This window comes from Lagopus leucura, unplaced genomic scaffold (genome assembly GCF_019238085.1).
Source record: "Lagopus leucura isolate 7727_CA_CO unplaced genomic scaffold, USGS_WTPT01 27-62_obj-0_obj, whole genome shotgun sequence".
Taxonomy (NCBI): Eukaryota; Metazoa; Chordata; class Aves; order Galliformes; family Phasianidae; genus Lagopus; species Lagopus leucura.
In genome coordinates, this window is record NW_024967527.1 from 40,348 (window position 1) to 58,259 (window position 17,912).

Genomic DNA, 17,912 nt, shown 5'->3' on the forward strand with positions numbered 1-17,912 from the left:
GGCAGTACTGGAAGATGCAGGCAGTACTGGAAGATGCAGGCAGCACTCCCAGTGCAGGCAGTACTGCAAGGTGCAGGCAGCACATGCAGTGCAGGCAGCATGGGGCAGCCCAGTGAGAAGCTGCACCACCCCAGCCCTGAGCTCCTTCTGGCCCCCATCCTGCCTCACCACTCCCTCCCCAGCCATGCCGTCCACACTCACAGCAGGTCCCCAGGGTCACCAGGGCCACCAACAGCAGCAGGCTGACTGCCAGAAGCCCCGCAGGGACACAGCACCGCCGGGACCAGTGCCCTGCAAGACATACCAGCAGCCACGAGTCACCCATGCTGCTGGGGGCAGTGGGGCCCCTGTCCCCATCCCCATCCCCATCCCTGTCCCCCTCCGGACACTTGCCTGGGCTGTGCTGGGTCCCTTCCCCTGCTGTCCCCACAGGTGCTGATCCCGGAACAACGTTCTCATAGGGGCTGTCTGTGTCGTCCATGCTGGCTGTGGGAGGAAGGGCGGGCAGCGATGGGTGATGATGCTGGCCATGTGGAGAGGTGTGAGGTCCCCATGACTCTTACCTGCCTCCAGCACCTGGCTGGTTGTGCCGTGGCCCCCTGGCCCCTTGGCGAATCTCAGGTCGGCGTAGAGCACGCTCTGGGCCATGGGGCTGCTGGTGGCTCTGCCCCAGACAGGAACAGGCCAGCAACTTTGACTTCTACTCACTTCAGTCAGATGGTAACTTATGATCATGTGTAGGGTGGGGAAAGTTCTTGATTTACAGGAAAGCAGAAGTAATTGACTGATTTGAAAATGTGGTTTCCTTTCCAATGCTGATCCTGTGCGGAGGGCAAAAGCACTGCTCTGTTCCTGCACAGCACTCTCTGCCTTGTTCAGCATCACATCATAGAATCATAGAAAAGAGAATGGCTCAGACTGGAAGGGAGGTCAGACTGTTTTCCCTCTGGAGGGTGGGAGTGAGCAAAGCATTGTGAGTTGCTGAGTTGCCTGTGGAGTTAAACCACACCACCATTGTGCGGCACCAGGAGCCCCATAGCCTTGGCCACAGAGGGACCTTGCTTTCCCCCATGTTCTCTTCCCCATTGCATCACCAGTTCCATGTTCGGGTAGCAGCCAGCGTGGGGAGCACCCAGGAATGCCCTTGCTGAGCTGCTTGTCAGCTCCCACATGGGGAGGATGGACATAAGAGCATCTGCCCCAGTCCACACAGGACCTGTTCCACCTCCCACCAGGCATGGGGACATTTGGACCCATGCTAGCTCTGAATCCCAACCCTAAACCCCAACGCCATCCAGAGTGTGAGTGTCAAAGTTTATTAGCAACGTGCAATAAACAAAGGAGAGGGATGAACAGCTGTGAATACAGAGTCAGTGCCCTGGCTACGTGGCAGGCAGGGGTGGGTGCTGGGCACTGGCTGTCCCCATGGTCATCAGGGCCCTGCACAAGTATAGGTGGTGTTTCCCCAGAGGAAAGCAGGTGGTGAGGACTGCAGCCACTGCAGGTTGACTGCACTTTTCTCGCATACCCAGCCATGGGCTTCCCTACAGTCACCACCAGACAGCCCTGATCCCGACACTCTGCCACAGGCCAGGAAGGAGCTGGTGGAGCGTTGGATTCGGAAGAGCCTGTTTTGAGGGAGTGGGAAGAGATAGGAAGAATGAGAGGCAGGGGGCTGAGCCAGGGAGCACATCCCTGCCTGCAGGCTGGCTGTCCCCCCATTACCTCTCCAACCTCTTGCAGCACTCACCTCTTCAGCACAGTGCCATCCAGCCATTTCCATTCAAACCCAGAAAGGCTCCACTTCAGGCCCACATGGAAGACATCCATATGGGACACGTGTGTCAGGAAAGCCTGCACAGGAGGAGATAGGCATGAGTTCCTCAGGGACACCCGGCTGCAGCCACTTGGCTCTGGCACAGCATCCAGATCCCAGCTGGATTTTAGGCACTGGAAGATCACTGGGAGACACTGATGCCATCCAATGACCATGGTGAGGTTGGAGCAGCCAACCGGGTACTCACCAGTGTGCTGTTGGCTTGGATGATGGCCAGCTGTGCTCCCCTAGAGCAGCAGTCCTCCTTGCTCTGCTCCCAGCTCCTTTTGGCCGAGGAGAAGTAATAGCAGTGCCCTGCATGCCACAGCCAGCCAACTGGGCAGAACTGGCAGCTCCCTGTGTACAAACACAGCCTGTGGTGGGTGGCACTGAAGTGCCAGAAGACAGACAGGGTGCCACCAACCCTGCAGAGAGGACCGCAAACTCGCCTTTCTCCTACCTTGCAAAGCCTGTAGCCCAGAGTTGAGGTTCTCCATGCACTGGGGACCATGGCAGCAGCTCGCCTGTCGGGCTAAATCTGCAAAAGAGGAGAGAGCACAGTAGCATCTCCAATTTTTGTTGACATGCCTTCCAAGCTAGTCAACATTGCTGGAGCTGGAAACGGGTCACACAGCTGGCTTTTGGAGAAAGTGTTTCTGCCTTTTGGTTTCAGCATCTCATCCTGTCTTCACACCACCACCAGGTGACAGAGCAAGATGTCCTGGTGTCATCCCTAAGCCCACATTGTCCCATACCCTCCTGCCTTTCTCTCCAGCAAATGAAGATGGTTTACCTTCATTTTTACTTTTTGCCCCAAAGCCCACAGACCTGCAGTTCCCTCTGTCCCATGCAGGAAGACACACAGAGCAAGCAGGAGGTGCACACAGAACCGTGGTACCAACCACGACTCCAAGCCCCTGGGCAGAGAGGGGGACACAGAGGCACTCACAGTGGAAGCTCAATCCAACGAGGATGATCTGTGCCAGTAGGAGCAGCAGGGACAGGGCTCCAAGGCCGACGGCTGTCCAGTGCCAGGACATCCGCGCCGTCTGCACAGGGGCTAAAAGAGGGAATGCCATTTGGGGCTGAGTGACAACAATGGGGAATCCCCCCATCACACCCTAATATCTGGTCACTGCAGGCAGGGGCCTCCCTCATGCTCTGTCCCCAAAAGATGACAGAATGTTGACATGAAATGAAAACATGGCACAGGGAAGGCAGCAGAGCAGGTGCCTACGTGCACTGTGCCACGCAGCAGGCTGCAGCAGCGTGCAGCCCCCCGGCTCCACCAGCAGGCTGTTCGCAGTGTGGGAATGGGGCAAGAGGATCTGCAGGAGAGGAGAGCAGTAGGGAAGGGTGGGGGTGCTTCTGGCAGGAAGGATGGAGAGCAGTGTGCCCTTACCTGGTGCAGGGGGCAGGCGCAGCTCAGCATACATGACATCCCCTTCCATCCTTCCCTCTCTCTCGCTGTGCGCCCCACAGCTATGGGGGGGAGCAGCAACCCCTTTCCCCAGCCTCCCTCTGTGGCAGCCGAGTGTGACACGAAATGGAAAGTGTCACTTCCTGGTGAAGTCCCCGGAGACACCAGCTGGGTGACAGCCCCAGGGGGTGCAGGCTGGCACCGTGGGACAAAGGAACCCCGCACCCGCAGCGCCGACTGAGAGGGCTGGAGGTGTGAAATACTCTCAAGGCTGCTCTGCCTGCTCTGGGAAGCAGAGAACCCTCTCAGAACCTCTGAGAGCAGGACACGAGGCTCTCTCCCGAGGAGCAGGGTGATGGGGGCGTGTGCAGAGATGGTTTCTGCCACCTCTTTTGCATGGGGCTGCAGCTGCGTCTCAGCCCTGGAAAGCCGGGGGATGGGGTGCTCCTTCCCCTCCCCCTCATCTTGAGGGCTGCCCCGACGGGCATCCCCGCGGTGCCCTGGGGCTGAGCTATCCAGCGCGGTCGGGGCTGGATGAAGCTGCTGGGGCTACTGTTTGACGGTTAGGGTGAGGGTTAGAATTAGGGTTCTGCCAGTTCCTCCCCGGAGCCCCGATCCCTGCCGGCGCGGAGATCAGTGGGGGATGGATGCTAGAGGGACGCGCACGCCCCGCCGCGCCAGGACTACGTTTCCCAGCGGCTCCTCCAGGGGCTGCACATGCTCCTTGCTGCTCCCGGCGTCTCCCGGCAGCTCCCGGTGCAATTCCCAGTGTGGCTCCCGGTGGACCCAGGTGCGGCTCCCGGTGCGGCTCCCGCCGCCATCCTCGGTGCGTGGTCCCCGGTGGGTCCCATCCCCAGCGTGGCTCCCGGTGCAGCCCCCCGCTGACCGGGGCCTCCCCCCGCGCTATGCCCCGGGGGCGAGCCTGGACGCAGGCGGAGGTCGGCAGCCTGCTGGCGCTGGTGGGGGGCTCGGGGGAGGCCGCCCTACTGATGGCCTCCACCTCTCGGCCCAACGAGGCTCTGTGGCAGCAGATCTCCCGCGGGCTGGCGGCGGCCGGCTACAGCCGTAGCGTGGCCCAGTGCCGCTCCAAGTGGAAGGCACTTAAGCAAGCTTTCCACTCGGAGCGGGAGACGCGACGCAGAGCCGGACTCCACTCCCCCCGTCTGCCTCCGCACTACCGAGCCATGAAGAGCATCTGGAAGGCTGCCGGTCGACCGGTTTTCCGCGAGCGGCGTCTGCTGGGTGGGTGCCGGGGCTGTGGGAAGGGTGGGTGCACAGCCAGGGTAGAGCTAGAGCTTTTTCTCTTCTTCCAGACCTGGGGAAGCTGCCTCCCAGGAGGCGCAGATCGGTCCCTGCCACCTGCTCTCCATCCTCACCAGTGCCACCAGGTACCTAGAGTGGGGCTATTGGGCTGTGGGAACCCTCAATTCCTGTTTGCTGAAGCTCCTCTCTGCAGATTCCCAGGGCATGCTGCTGTCTCCGCTGCTGTGGCATGTGAAGGATGAGCCGGAGAGCTGTAAGTACCACTCTGCCCCATCACACCGGGCTGCACGGCCACGGCTCCAGCCCATGCCCGCGCCAGCATGATGGGAAGAGGGGTCTTAGGGGTGCTCCCAGGATGGACTTGTCGGTAGGGATGTGCATGGATAGAGGTTTTGGGAACGGCCCCAGAGCATGAGGATGTGGGGCACAAGGAGTTCCCCAGCCCTGACCCAGCCTTGGGACTGGTGGCTACTCATGCAGCTGGCAGGGATGAGGTCCTGCTGCAGCCCAGGAGGCTCTTGCAGCTGTACAGCACTGCAGAATGTGCAGCCCCTGCCTTTAGCTGCAGGAAAAATGCAGAACTTCAGAGAATATAGGACTGAGGGCGAGGGCCAGAGCTGGGAGCATCTCCACCTGCATGCAGCCTGAAGGGTGCTCACAGGGATTGGCACTGAGGTGATGCAGGCTGCATGCCTGGTTTGTGTGGGCAGGTGGAAGCAGCAGTTGCTGTTCCCTGAGCCAGCAGTCATCGGGGTGAAACAGCTTCCTCCAAACAGGAGCCCCAGCCTGCTTTGTCCCCAGGCCCCCAATAACAGGGGGGAGTGAACCCCTGCACCCAGCCAACATCCGCACTGGGTAATTACATTGTCTCCCTAAATTCCCCCTGCAGTTTCAAGTGGATGTGGGATTCTCCTTCACTTCCAGTCCTAATCTGTTGCGTAGCATGGCTGTGCACCGCTGCGCGGTTGCTGCCTTCTAGCCCAGAGGTGGCTGCATTGCAGTGGTGGGTGAGTGACTCCTGCTTTTGTTTCTAGCTCATGAGACACTTTGAGGCCCCACAGGGTGATGGGGAGCTGTGGCTAGGGCACGCCGGGCTGGCCGTGCAGCAGGGCAGATCCCAGGCTGGTGCTGTTTCCAGCAGGTCCCAACAGACCCTGTGTCTCCTCTCTGCTCTCTCTCTGCAGCCTGCGGGGAGCATATCGCTGGAGCAGTGCCTGACCCCACATCTGTCCCACGTAAGGCTTCCCCTGCCCTGGTTCCCTCTCTCGACCCTGCCAGCAGACTCTGATGCAGTTCTTATTGCAGACACCACTCACTGCATCCCTCTCCTTCCCATCCTGGGTGAGTACCGTCCCCTGGCCACCGAGCTCAGGCATCCTGGAGGGAGAAACAGTCCTTGGTGACACTTTGCATCTGCTCCCTGCAGGCAGCCAGACTGTCCTGAAGCAGGAAAGTGCTGAGCAGAAGGCAGGTAAGAACTTGTGCCCTCTACTATGTGCTAAGCTGGAGCAGGGGTCTGAGCCCTGGCAGCTGGGGCTGAGCAGGGGACTCAGTGGCCACACAGTCCCACTGCGACCCCCATGCCAAACTCTGGTGCAGGTTTCCCCATTGAGACATCCCTAGGGATGGGAGAAGGGAACATCGTGCTGTCAATGCCCACTGCAGCCCCCGGCTCTCCCAGACCCTGCGAGCAGACAGCAGCCAGTGAGGATGTGTCGGACGCCAGCCTGCAAGGTAGGTCATGCCCGCAGACCCCTGTGGATGCACAGTGAGGCTGGACTGCCCCTGACCCCCTTCCCACTGCAGGCTGTGGCGTGGCCGGCCTGCTGCAGAGTGTGCAGCAGCTGCTGGTGCAGATTCTGCAGACGTCGCGACAGCAGCAGGCGCTGCTGGAGAGCCTCGCCAGCGACACCGTCTCCCACCTCCACCTCCTCTCACACAGCCTGGTGCAGGTGGGTGAGACCTTGCACCAGCTGCTGCTCCGTCCACAAGCCCCAACCGGCCATGGTGCTCCGCACATTCCCCTTTTTGGGGGCAGCCCCCCAGTGCCACTGCTCTCTGGGCTGCCTTGTGCTTCCCCAGGTCCCAAAGAGGAGTGCCGGGCATCTCCTGGCTCTGGCTGCACCCTGCCGTGAGTGTGCTTGTGGCACAAATCTTTATAACAGGAGCTCTGGGGATTTTAGATGTTTATAGAAGACACAGATTTTAGTAACATTAAAAATAGCTTTTGTATCAGCAGTGCCAATTGACCAATTATTTCCCCCCATACTCAAGGTTTCGAGTTGAGCGGAAGGGGAACTGCTCTATTTAAAGCCTCCCAGAAACTCCCCTGGGCCGATGTGCACCCATGGGTGGAACTTGGATGGTGCCACTGTCACCTCTCCAACACCTGGCTCCCAACCCAGCGGGGGCGAGCCGTGCTGGGGAAGTCCATCACCTCTAGTGGCACTCTTCCCTGCGTCACATGCAGTGGTTCCGTGACACTGCCACCCCCGATGGGGACACTCTCAAGCCCTGCTCTGTGCTCTGGTCTCTGTTTCCAACAGGCTGCAGCCACCACCCCAGGGCACAGAGGCACACAGGCTCACCCGGCACGGAGAAGGGACATCTCCCTGGCAGGAGATGACATGTGATGTGTGGGTGGTGGGAGGCTGGGGGCAGTGAGAATGCAGTGAAATGCAGTGTAGTCTAATGAACTTAAATGAAATGCAAAAAAAATCCAAAGCAATGCAATGCGGTGCAATGCAACACAATGAAACAAAGCTCAATCCTAACCCTAACCCAAATGCAATACAGTGGATTGCAATGACATGCAATGCAGTGCAATGCAGCGCTACCCTAACTGTAATCCTAACACTAAGCCTAGGGCTTAGAGGGGTGTTGTGGGGGTGCAGAAGGCTCGAGATGCAGTGGGGCTGCAGATAGGAAGTGCAGAGGATGTAGCAGGTTGCAAAGAGGCTGCAGTGTTGGGGCACGATGAGGTTGCACTGGGGTTCAGCACGGTGCAGTGAGGTCGCATTGGGTGCAGTGAGGTTGCACTGGACTGCCGTGGGATGCTGCAGTGATCCAGCGGAGCGCAGCACCGAGCAGCACTGGGCGGCAGCAGGCGAATGTCCCGGGGTGCGCAGGGCCGGAGCGACGGCTCACCAGCCAATAGGAGATCAGGAAGGAATAAAGGGGGCGTGGTCACGCCGGGGTCCGCCTCACTCGCAGAGGGGGCGGAGCCAATTCGGTGCAGCCAATCAGGCTGCTGGATGCGCGCGGGGCTGGATTTCTGAAGACGTCACAGGAGGGGGATTCCCCCAGCGAGGGAGCCCCCCCCCACCCGGCACCCTAATTGGGATACAAGGAGCGGGCCAGGAGTGTTATTTTCGTGCCCAAAGCCCCACCTCGCCTAATTCGTCCCGTACCTGCTGCACGAGATCCTGCACTGCAGACCTCACCCTGTTCGTTTGCCTGGACACCGTGGGCTGCAGGCAATGGGACGTTTTGGGAAGATGGGATGGGGTAAGAAGGGCACGGAGAGGTGAGATGGGCACCCAGAGCCAGAGTTCTGAAAGCTCAGCCCATCCTTAATCACTTTTCTTCCACAAAAGACAGGTCATGCTTACAGCTGGAAGCCACTCCACCCTGCAGCAGCGGGGAGAGCTGCCAATTGTTCCATCTACCTTTCATGCACCAACTGCAACAGCATTGCCTCTGGGCCAGGACGTGCCCCCAGCTGCTGGGGTACTGGCACGTGGCTGCCATGCTCTGGGACCTCATTCTGGTCTGCTGAGCCCTGCAGGGAGCCTGCAGTGCTGTCATCAGCTAATAAGAACAGAAATTCCCACAGGCTGGTCTGGGTTCCAGCATGGTGCTGGCAGGAGATTTGCTGACTCCTGGAGCAGCATTCTATGTGGGGCTGAAGGTTGTGGTGCTGTGCATGGTGATGCAGTGACATCTGTGTCTTCAAGTGACCCTGCTCCATGCCACATCCTTCAGCACATCCCATGGTGATGTGAGGGCAGGCACAGTGACAGCACTATGCTCAGTCCCACCATATGCTCTGAGGTGCTCTCGTCCCCTCTCCCCTTTTCTCCTGTTAGCATGTCAGTGGGGATTGGCAGAGATTGGCAGATTTTATGTACTGGAGCAGCACATGGCTCAGTGCTGGAAACCAGACTAGAAATCTCTCAATTGCATTTGTTAAGAGTTGGTTTTGCTTCAACCCAAATGCTCTCTTAAGAAATGCAATGTCTTGGGTTTTCGCCCTGAAGTTGATGAAACATCTTTATATGAAGTAAGAATAAACGGCAATATTTCCCTTGGTGCAGACACACTTAGGCTCACACAGAAAGATTCAGTGTGATTTCTCTAACACAGCTTCCGCTGAGAGTGCTGCTCATAATACCCAACAACACATTGTTTAGCACTTGCCTTTCTCAAAGGAAATCGTAGCGGTGATATTTGAGCGAAGAGGGTTTTTTATGAGAAAACTTTAATCTGCAATCCATACAGGGAACAGTGGCTTTGCACCCTATGTAAAATGTTCTCGATCTCCGCTGCCATCCTTTTTTCTTGCTCTGCAGGCTTGCTTCTTCAGGGAAATTCATCTGGGACTGCACATGGTGCAGCAGTTTGACTTCTGTTGCTGCGGGGCTGATTCCACATGAGAGCACTGCCCGCATCCCCTGCAGTGTTATCTGTGCCCACGGCAGGATTTACATCAGCTGTGGGATGCGGGTGTGATGGGTCACAGGCATAGCAGTGGGGACATGCTGCCTCCAGCTCTAGGGCTTTGTGGTGCCGAACCCCTACCCAGTCCCTATGAACTGCCCTTGTGGTATCGGCGCGTAGAGGCTGTCACCCAAGGAAACCAAGCTGAATGTCACTGAGGTTGTCTGGATACCACGTGATGGGAACACCGCTCTAAAAATGGCCTGGGATGGGGGAAGAGGGGGCTTCTTGTGGCTGCCAATGGCCCACGTTAAGTGCTGATTAGAGCTCAGTCAACAGCCAAGTTTTTTGTAAATAAGTTCCTGGCCATATATGGAACCTGGCTTGTGTAACACAAGACTTTCTGCCTGAGTAGCACCTCCCTATGGTACTTCATAACCACCAAAGACTTCCTTGCAAGAACTCCATGCTAGCACTGTGCATGCATAGTAGGAGATGCTGATACATAACAATGCCAGCTTTTTGTCAATCTCAGGTTGACAAGCTTAATTCCTGGATTTTGGTCACCACTGCCATCTTGCTGTCAGGGCACATGAGGGCAAGGAGTGAGCAGGGAGAGATGCTGCCTATGCTCACACAGCTGCTGCAGGGCTGAGTGATTCAGGCCAGGCACATTAAAGTTGCACGGTGCAGGCTGCAGCAGGCTGAGCCCCACTGGGAGGGCAGGCAGCAGGCAAAACATCCCACAGTGTGATTTAGGGCCAGGAAGGGACTATGGGGTTTCGGGGATGCTCATTTCCAAGCAGGGAATGCTGGCCCAATGGCAGGGATGGGATGCAGGATGCTGAGCAGTGACTGGACAGTGCAGTGCTGGCCACAAGGCTACTCCTTTGTGCCTTTCCTCTGTCCCCTGCTGCCCCCCCCATCAGGACAGGTATAGGAAGGATCACACTGCTCTGGATGTTGTGTCTGTCCTCATGTCGCAGGTGGGGTTCAGAGCTCCCATCCCTCCCCACCACCAGCTGTTCAGGAACCCGGTTGCCATGAGTATGTCAGATGTACCTGGTTGCTATGGGAACACTGTTGCCATGGTGATGTGGTTGCTGTGTCTGGCAGAGGCAGGAATGGAGCACTAGGAAGGCTGTTCCCACTGGAGTCACAGGAATGCCAAAAATCTGAGCAGGGAACAGGGAGAGCACAGTCTTTACCCTAACAGCATCCTCATTAGGGATGGAGGTACCTGGGAAGCAAGCAGGGGGATGGGGATATCTATCTCCTAACAGGCAGCCAGAAGGACCCAGGGGATGCACTGGGCTGTAACCGAGTGCTGGGATCCTCCCCACTGATGCCTGCCAGTCTCCGCCCCCAGGAGCATGCCTGGCTGCTTGGCCCGGCCTTGAGATGAAAAATGCAATTGCAGATTTAATTAACTGAGTGCTGAGCTGTCCTGGATTCAGAGAAGTGAATCCAAGAGGAGCTGGTGAGTGGTTCCTTGCAGCTTTCCAGGACAGCTCCTATGGATAAACCCCACTGAGACACATCTCACCACATACTTGTTGCAGCCTGTTATTGTAGGGCCTACTTAAACTCACCAAGAAGCAGTTTTTGTTTCAGCCCCACAGTGGTGGGATGGGGCACAGATGCCATGCAGGACACAGTCCTCTCTGTGAAGTTCATAGAATCTATCACAGAATCTTAGGATCATTTGTGTTGGAAGGGATATTTAAGAGACATCTGGTCTAACTGCCCTGAAATGAGCAGGGAGGTGCTCATTTGTGAGCAACTTTGTGAGGTGCTCAGAGCCTCTCCAGCGTTGAGTGCCTCCATGTTGGGGTGCAGTGTGCAGGACCCCTTGATAGGCAGATGCTTGCACTGGATGGCACAAGCACCACACTTGGCACTCTGCATGCATTGCAATGATGCAAGAGCTCAGTACTGTGTCTCTCTGGGAGATGAAGAGACGCAATTGGGTTTGGTGAAGTGAGCAACGTTTTTAATTAAAAATTAATCCCCAACCGGCCGCCTGGCTGGACCAGACAGAGCATTTTGCCTGGCAGAGACAGGGATGGAGGATGAGCTCCCGGGTGCCGGACCCCGGGGCCCTCGCACAGGCACCATGGCTCAGCACTGCTTGCTGCCCCCTGAACAGTGGGCCTGGAGCTGCCCCTGTCTGTCCTGCACCCACCAACCCCCAGCCCGCTGTGAACCAGGATCCATTCCTGGGCTGCAGCCTGGGGAAATGAAGCAATCTGCTGCAGCAGGGAGAAGGGGCAGTTGGGTCTCCCTCACTCTGCTCCATCTCACCTCCCATCCCCTCAGGGTGCCCAGGGTCAGGGTTTTGCCCCCCTTATGTAGCTGGCAGGAGCCCAGGATGCAGCCCAGCATGTGGCACAGCTTCTGCCCCACTGCCAACATGACCTAAGGCTGTACAGGGGCACATGAGGACACCCTGGCTGGCACACAGGTTTTGGGGACTTGACTGTCATTGTGTGCCCCCCAGAATACCTTTCCCCCAACTCCCCTCAGGCTGAGACAGCGTTACTGTAAGCAGATCTGGGGGCCCAGCGCATGCATTGCTCTCTCCCAGCAAGGCTCAGTGCCTGCAGCTGCCCAGGGCTGGTGGCAGTAGCAGGGATGTCACTGCTCCAGCAGTATGGGGTGGGGACAGTCACATGCAGGGCACCAAGGTGTCACCAGGGGGGCTGAAGGTAGTGGGGACAGGGGCACTCCTGAGCCAGATGGAGTGGCAAGCAATGCCTGCTGACAAGTTCAACCGGGCTGTAATTGTGACACTGGGACAGCTGTGCACCAGCCCAGAGGAGTCCTGCTGTTCCCTGTGTCAGCATCCCTGCCTGAGCCCAGTGCACTAGCATCAGCTGGTGCAAATGCTGTTGATGGAGGCCACCGCTGGATCAACGAGCCCCAGCTCCTCCTGTTCATTGACGCAGAGCTGGTACCCACAGCCCTTACGGCGGGGCAGCGGCCCCAGGCGCCCGCTGGGCTTGGCGCGGGGTGGCAGCAGGAAGCCCACACTGCCGGCGATGAGCAGGTGCCAAATACTGTGAATGTAGAAGTAGTTCTCCTCTGTCTCCACGAAGGCGTAGAGCAGCACGGCAGCCACCGCAATCAGTGCACCTGGGCACAGGTAGAACGCCCAGCGCTTCCAGGTGGGTGGGTAGCAGTGGCGGCGACGGATGGAGCGAGCCGTCTGCATGGAGACAACAGGACCTCAGGGGTGGCCATGGTCCCTTTGCCACCACACTGTGACAAGCCATGTCCCCCACCCCGTGGTGACAAGCTGGGGAGGACAGCTGATACAACAGGAAAGGGATGCAATGAGTCCTTACCCAAGCAATAGCCATGATGCCCAAGGCAAAGAGGCTGGGTCCCAGCAGGTTCCATAGCCCATGGCGGTCCATCTGTAGTGCCATGGAGAGCAGCATGGCCCCCAGAAGGTACAGCACCTGTGGGGTTGTGACAGAGATGTCAGGCTGGACCTCCACTCCAGGACCCTCCCCACCACACGCACTCTCTCCGCACTCACCTGCTTGACCACAGGCTGCAGCCGGGCCATGGCGATGACAGTGACCCAGACAGACATGAGGGAACCCAGGAAGTCACAAAACTGCAGCACGTCATAGTCCATGATGCAGAACACCACGATGCCTGGCTGGTCACAGGCATGATAAAACTGGGGCCACAGAGGGAATGGGGTGAGAGTCATTCCATATTGCCCAACTCCCTGCCCACCATCCTTTCAGTATCTCAACAAAAGCTACCCTTTCAGTATCTAAAGGGAGGCTATAAGAAAGAGGGGTACACACTCCTTAGGAGGGTCTGTTGTGATAGGACAAGGAGAAATTACTTTGAACTAACATAGGGGAGATTTAGATATGGGCTGCCCAAAGAGGTGGTAGATAACCTGTCCTTGGAGAATCTCAAGGTCATGCTCTGAGGACCTGACTGAGCTGTACATGTCCCTGTTCATTGCAGGGGAGTTGGACAAGATGACATTTCCAACTCAAACGGTCCTATGATTCTATCCCCATCCTGCACTTACAGTGGAGAAGAACATTGTGAAGATGTAGACAGCAGCTTCTAAGAGGTAGTGACTGCGCACAGCAATGGCCACGGGAGGCACAAACATAACATTGCTGAGGCAGAGCAGCAGAGTGGAGAGGAGCTGGAAACCATAGGAGAATGCCTCGGCATTGTCAGTGCAGCCCCAGCCATTCCATCCTGCAAGAGAGGGGAAGCTCCATCCAGTACCCATTGGAGAGCTGGGACAGGAGGACTGACAGAGTGCCTAGAACAGATCTTACCAGCTTTGCACTCACAGGCTGCATACAAATAATTGTTGGTACGCAGCAGCTTGCACTGCCCATAGATGCCACAGTCGTTGATGCAGGGTGAGAGGTAGGCACGCAGGTAGACCTCAGCTGTCACATTGGTGCAAGGCTCGAACCTGCCCCGTGGGGGAACAAGGGTAAATACTTGAACGTGCATGCACTGGGCATGAGCACAGCCCTCAGATGCACACAAGCCAACAGCTGCTTCCCAACTGAGAGCTTCAGAGCAGAGCTGCAGGAGCCCACAGTGCAGTGACATCCAGCTCTGCCAGGACAGGGAGGCTGGGATACCCTGCGATGCTTGGGATGCACTGAAAGTGCCAGGATGCACTGGGATGTGGTGACACATGGCAGGCATGCTGGGATCTTACCCATGCTCTGTGGCACAGAGGGAGCGCAGGCTCAGGTACCAGCTGCCAGTCTGGGGGTAAGGGATGCGCAGGCGGCTCAGGCTGGCCGTGGCGTTGACAGAGAGCAGGAAGCCTGCCAGGGACTCTGCCGGCAGGGAAAGCTACGGGTGAGCTGGGCAGGGAGCAGGCCAGGCACCCAACCACCCCAGGCCATCCCTGGCAGGGCATGGGGGTCAAAACCCATGGCCACAGCAGGGGGACAGGCACAGCCCAACCTACCTGTCTCACAGGTAACCGATGTGTTGTCACCGGATGTCAGCGGGACCTCATGGTTCAAACAGCCAAACACTGTCACATTCTCACCACACAGGGAGCTCTGGGGGCAGAGGGGAGATGGCCCTAAAGCAGCACTGGGAGTGTCCCCTGCTCAGCACAGCACTTGACAGCATCCTAATATATCACCCTGAGCACCCTGGTCATTATCTACTGTAACCCATGGTCCACCACCCAACAGCTCTTAAATCATGGGCCATGACCCAAAGGCACCCCTGCCCCAGACCCCAACACGCCCATCTCCTGGCCTGACCACCTCACCACATTGAGCCGCAGCTCCAGGTTGAGCACCCCGCCACTGTCCAGCACTGGCAGGAGGTTGATGACAAAGACGGCAGGACGGTCGGGTGGCACTGACACGTTGGGCCCAAAGAAGATGTAGAAGTGGACGGAGAAGGTGTCGAGCTCGTTGCGCAGCGTGGGGCGGATGGGCCAGCAGCGCTCAGTGGCAGGCATGGTGGAAGAGATGGGGAGCGGGCGCTTGGTGCTGTTGGGGCTGGTGGGAGGGGGGCTGTCCCCCAGCACCATCCCACCCGCGGAACCAAAGGAGTGCGGCATGTTCATGGAGGCGCTGGAGGGCAGGAAGGGCGGCCGGGCCAGGCTGGGGCGGGAGCAGTCTGGGAGCAGAGCCATCAGCCCTGGCACCATGCAGCCCCCCGGCCTCCTGTCCTTACCTCCCACCCGCCCTCCCTATCGCCCAGGTTGGCAATCCGTGCATCCTAGCACATCTCAGCATCCCAACACCTCCCGGTATCCCAGAGCATTCCAATGTCTCAGCACATGACCAGTATCCCACAGCATCCCAGCACCTCCCAGTGTCCCAGTACTTTCCTCCTAATGTCCCAACATCTCCAAACATCTCCCAGTGTCCCAGCACCTCTTAGTGCATCCCAGCATCACCAGCAAGCTGGGTGTCACTCTGTAGCCAGATCCCACAAGCAACCCTTGCCATCTCCCTTTCAACTCTGTGCCCTCTCAAGCCTCCCTGTGTCCCTCACCTGTCAGCTGCACAGTGATCTGGAAGGAGACGGTGCCCGGAGACCCAGGGTGCCTCTCTACCAGCACATAGTACCAGTGCTGCCAGAAAGGCAGGTCCAGTGCCAGCTGGCAGGGCGCACGCTCCCGGCAGTCCAGTGCTGTTGAGTTGTGCAGTGGGGGGGCCTTCGCTCGCATGCGCAGCCAGAGTGGGCAGCCCTCGACCCCGCGGCATCGCAGCACCTCCACCAGCACACGTGATGTGTAGCTGGGCACGAACACCCTGCGGGATGCTTGCATCAGTGCGGGTCAGGGGCTGGATCCCAAGGGTTCCCTTCCTTATCAGATCCTCTCACACTCACTTGTAGAGGCAGGAGCGGTTATGGGGAGCCATGCTCTGCTCAGTGATGTAACCAGGGTATAGCACGGCAATGTTCACCAGGCGCTGCACAATGAGCTGTGGCTGGAAGAGGTACTGGCACTCCTCATAGAGGCCCTGTGCCAGTAGGACAGTCAGCATGGGGACCGGCCACACCGAGCCAGTGTCCCACAGCCACAGGCCCAGCACTATGGTGATGGGGTAGGCAGTCTGCCCTGGTCTCCTCTTTCCAAAGGTGCCCAGGACCCGACCCCTGCCAATTATTCATATGCCCCCCAAGTGCCCCGTATAAGACAGCTAGCCAATCCAACTTATGTGTTCCCTCAGTCCTTCACCTTGACAGAGATCTTGCCCTCATCCTTGGGCAGATGGGCAGCCAGGAACCAGTCTCCAGGAAGAGGGCTGGTGATATTGAACACCCCTGTGGTGCGGTTGGGCAAGGTCCAGGTGAGGGTCAGCGCAAAGGAGCCAGGGACAGCCGTGTCACTGGGAAAGTGTGTGTGCAGTGGGTTAATGACGGAAGGAGCCCCCGAGCGGAAATACCTGCAGGAGAGACAGCAATTAACAGAGCCCAGGTTGGGCAGCATGGCAGGGGCAGCCCACCCTACAAGCAGGGTGTGTCTCTGCAAGCAGAGGAAGATATCAGTAAGCTAGGATCTTGGTGAAGACCTTGAGCTTCCCAGGACAGGTGTCCAAGTAAAACTGCTCATAGATGAGCTGTACAAACGAATGAAAATTGCAACAAATGAATTATGGGGAGGGAGAGTGAGTGTATGCATCTGCATGTGTACGAACATGTTTGTGCATCTACGTGCATATGTGCATGTTTGTACACATAACTGTGCATGTGTGTACCTGAATCCAGTGCCTGTGTGCCTGCGTATGCATGATCTATGCATGCATGCAAGTGCATGTCTGCATGTGTGTGTAGCCATGCGTGCACAAGCAAGAAGCAGATGGGTGCAAGTAGGCTGCGTGGCACATCCAGGCAGACAGCAGCAGAAGGCAGGATCAGGGGGAAGGAAACAAAGTGGGCAAGTTGCTTACTTACACGGTGATGCTACGATCTGGGCATTGGTCCCCAAAGGTGCCACCTTGCTCTTTGAAGGTGATGAGATTCCAAACAGCAATGACCGTGTCTTCAGGGATGTGGAAATGAAAGAGTTCGATGCTGGCAAAGGAGCGGAAGGGACTGAGCTTGCGTGGTGTGCGGGTGAAGTAGTCAGTTACGAAGAGCCCATCTGCAGAAGAGATTCAAGGGACTCTCAGTGTGAGGGGCAGGAGAAGCTGCAACTGAGCCAGGGCTGATGTCAGCTGTGCCTACCCTTGGCACAGTCTGCACTGTTCAGCACCAAGAATTATAGAGCTATGCACTTCCTGCACAGCTCCTAAGCTCTCCTGTGTTTGTGGAGGAGGAATGGTGCACATATGTGCGCACATATGCATGTGTGGGCGCTGTCTGCATGCACAGCTAAATGAAGGCGTGCACACCCACACAAGAGTGTGTGTGGCTGTGTACAGCTTTATGTTTAAGACACCTTCTGCTATTGCATGGCAGGTCTCACTGTCCAAAAGTCCAGCTGCCTGGGGATTTCAGGAGCTTTAGCAGGAGAAGGAAGACACTTCCATGGTACATTGGAAAGAAGGAAGATCTGATCTCCAGACAGGAGCAGTAACTTCACTCCACTATTGCACCGCTTCCCCACTGCCAGCCTAAGCTATCCATGCCTTGCTCACCAAGAATAAGATGTAGGTCTCTACAAGCAGCCAACAAAGGGAATGCTAGCAGAGGAGCAGATGGGAGCAGGGTTGTGGCCAGGAGGATGTATCCAGCAAGGAAGGGGACAGCTGAGAAGAAAGACTGCTTTTTACAGTGTCTGGCCAGGAATGTGCGCATGCGCATGCATGCACGTGTGTTTGTGCTGCGTGTGTGCAGCCCCAGCAGGCTGAACACTGACATGCATCTGCTCCCTTGCCTGGAACAAAGGCAGCTCCCCCTCCCTTCGTTGCCAGCCAACACAAGATGGGCATGAAATTTCCATCTGCGTGCAAGAGTACTCAATCACAATTTCCCTGCCATGAACCACCTGGCCATTCCCCTCCAAGGGGACCAAAGCTCTCTGCCACCTGGGGTCAGTGAACCGGCACTGGACCTCAAAGAGAAAGAGACAGCGAACGTGCTTCCAGAAGATGGCATGGGGGAAGGCAGAGCTTCCTGACCCCATTGTACTTTCCCGAGCCCACTCATCTGAGGCAAAATGGGGGCACTCAGGTGCACAGGGAGAGTCAGGCTGGAGCCCTTCGGCGGTGCCAGAGTGCAGGCAGGAAAGCTGGAGGATGGAACAGAATTTCCTATCTACGAAGGAAA

General features: G+C 57.4%; 4 protein-coding genes across 4 annotated transcripts in view; 1 reads left to right on the top strand and 3 right to left on the bottom strand.

Moving 5' to 3' along the window:
* LOC122193174 (B-cell differentiation antigen CD72-like) overlaps window positions 1-648 on the bottom strand; it is a 2,081-nt gene extending 1,433 nt beyond the window's left edge. The window contains exons 1-3 of the mRNA XM_042893897.1: window positions 564-648; window positions 394-486; window positions 202-291 (exon numbers count right to left, since the gene is read on the bottom strand). Of these exons, the coding sequence (XP_042749831.1) occupies window positions 202-291; window positions 394-486; window positions 564-648 (268 nt within the window). The remainder of the gene's footprint in view (window positions 1-201; window positions 292-393; window positions 487-563) is intronic.
* Window positions 649-1,392: 744 nt separating this feature from the next.
* Window positions 1,393-3,305, bottom strand: LOC122193160 (killer cell lectin-like receptor subfamily G member 1). The gene is made up of 6 exons (XM_042893881.1): window positions 3,219-3,305; window positions 2,766-2,876; window positions 2,277-2,354; window positions 2,025-2,173; window positions 1,751-1,854; window positions 1,393-1,628 (listed from the first exon to the last, which is right to left on the bottom strand). Exons 1-6 carry the CDS (start codon window positions 3,265-3,267, stop codon window positions 1,433-1,435), a joined length of 687 nt encoding a protein of 228 aa, XP_042749815.1. The 5' UTR covers window positions 3,268-3,305; the 3' UTR covers window positions 1,393-1,432.
* A 574-nt stretch (window positions 3,306-3,879) lies between these two features.
* LOC122193170 lies at window positions 3,880-6,734 on the top strand. Its single transcript, XM_042893891.1, is given in 9 exon segments — window positions 3,880-4,110; window positions 4,112-4,478; window positions 4,550-4,624; window positions 4,693-4,752; window positions 5,684-5,734; window positions 5,805-5,840; window positions 5,926-5,970; window positions 6,099-6,233; window positions 6,306-6,734. Coding segments are annotated over 9 exon segments (1,329 nt in total). The 3' UTR covers window positions 6,635-6,734.
* Window positions 6,735-11,149: 4,415 nt separating this feature from the next.
* TMEM8B (transmembrane protein 8B) overlaps window positions 11,150-17,912 on the bottom strand; it is a 7,671-nt gene continuing 908 nt past the window's right edge. The window contains exons 2-13 of the mRNA XM_042893890.1: window positions 16,596-16,785; window positions 15,880-16,087; window positions 15,528-15,661; window positions 15,189-15,448; window positions 14,452-14,807; window positions 14,137-14,233; window positions 13,879-14,002; window positions 13,481-13,623; window positions 13,219-13,397; window positions 12,703-12,849; window positions 12,506-12,622; window positions 11,150-12,366 (exon numbers count right to left, since the gene is read on the bottom strand). Of these exons, the coding sequence (XP_042749824.1) occupies window positions 12,031-12,366; window positions 12,506-12,622; window positions 12,703-12,849; window positions 13,219-13,397; window positions 13,481-13,623; window positions 13,879-14,002; window positions 14,137-14,233; window positions 14,452-14,807; window positions 15,189-15,448; window positions 15,528-15,661; window positions 15,880-16,087; window positions 16,596-16,785 (2,291 nt within the window). The 3' untranslated portion in view covers window positions 11,150-12,030. The remainder of the gene's footprint in view (window positions 12,367-12,505; window positions 12,623-12,702; window positions 12,850-13,218; window positions 13,398-13,480; window positions 13,624-13,878; window positions 14,003-14,136; window positions 14,234-14,451; window positions 14,808-15,188; window positions 15,449-15,527; window positions 15,662-15,879; window positions 16,088-16,595; window positions 16,786-17,912) is intronic.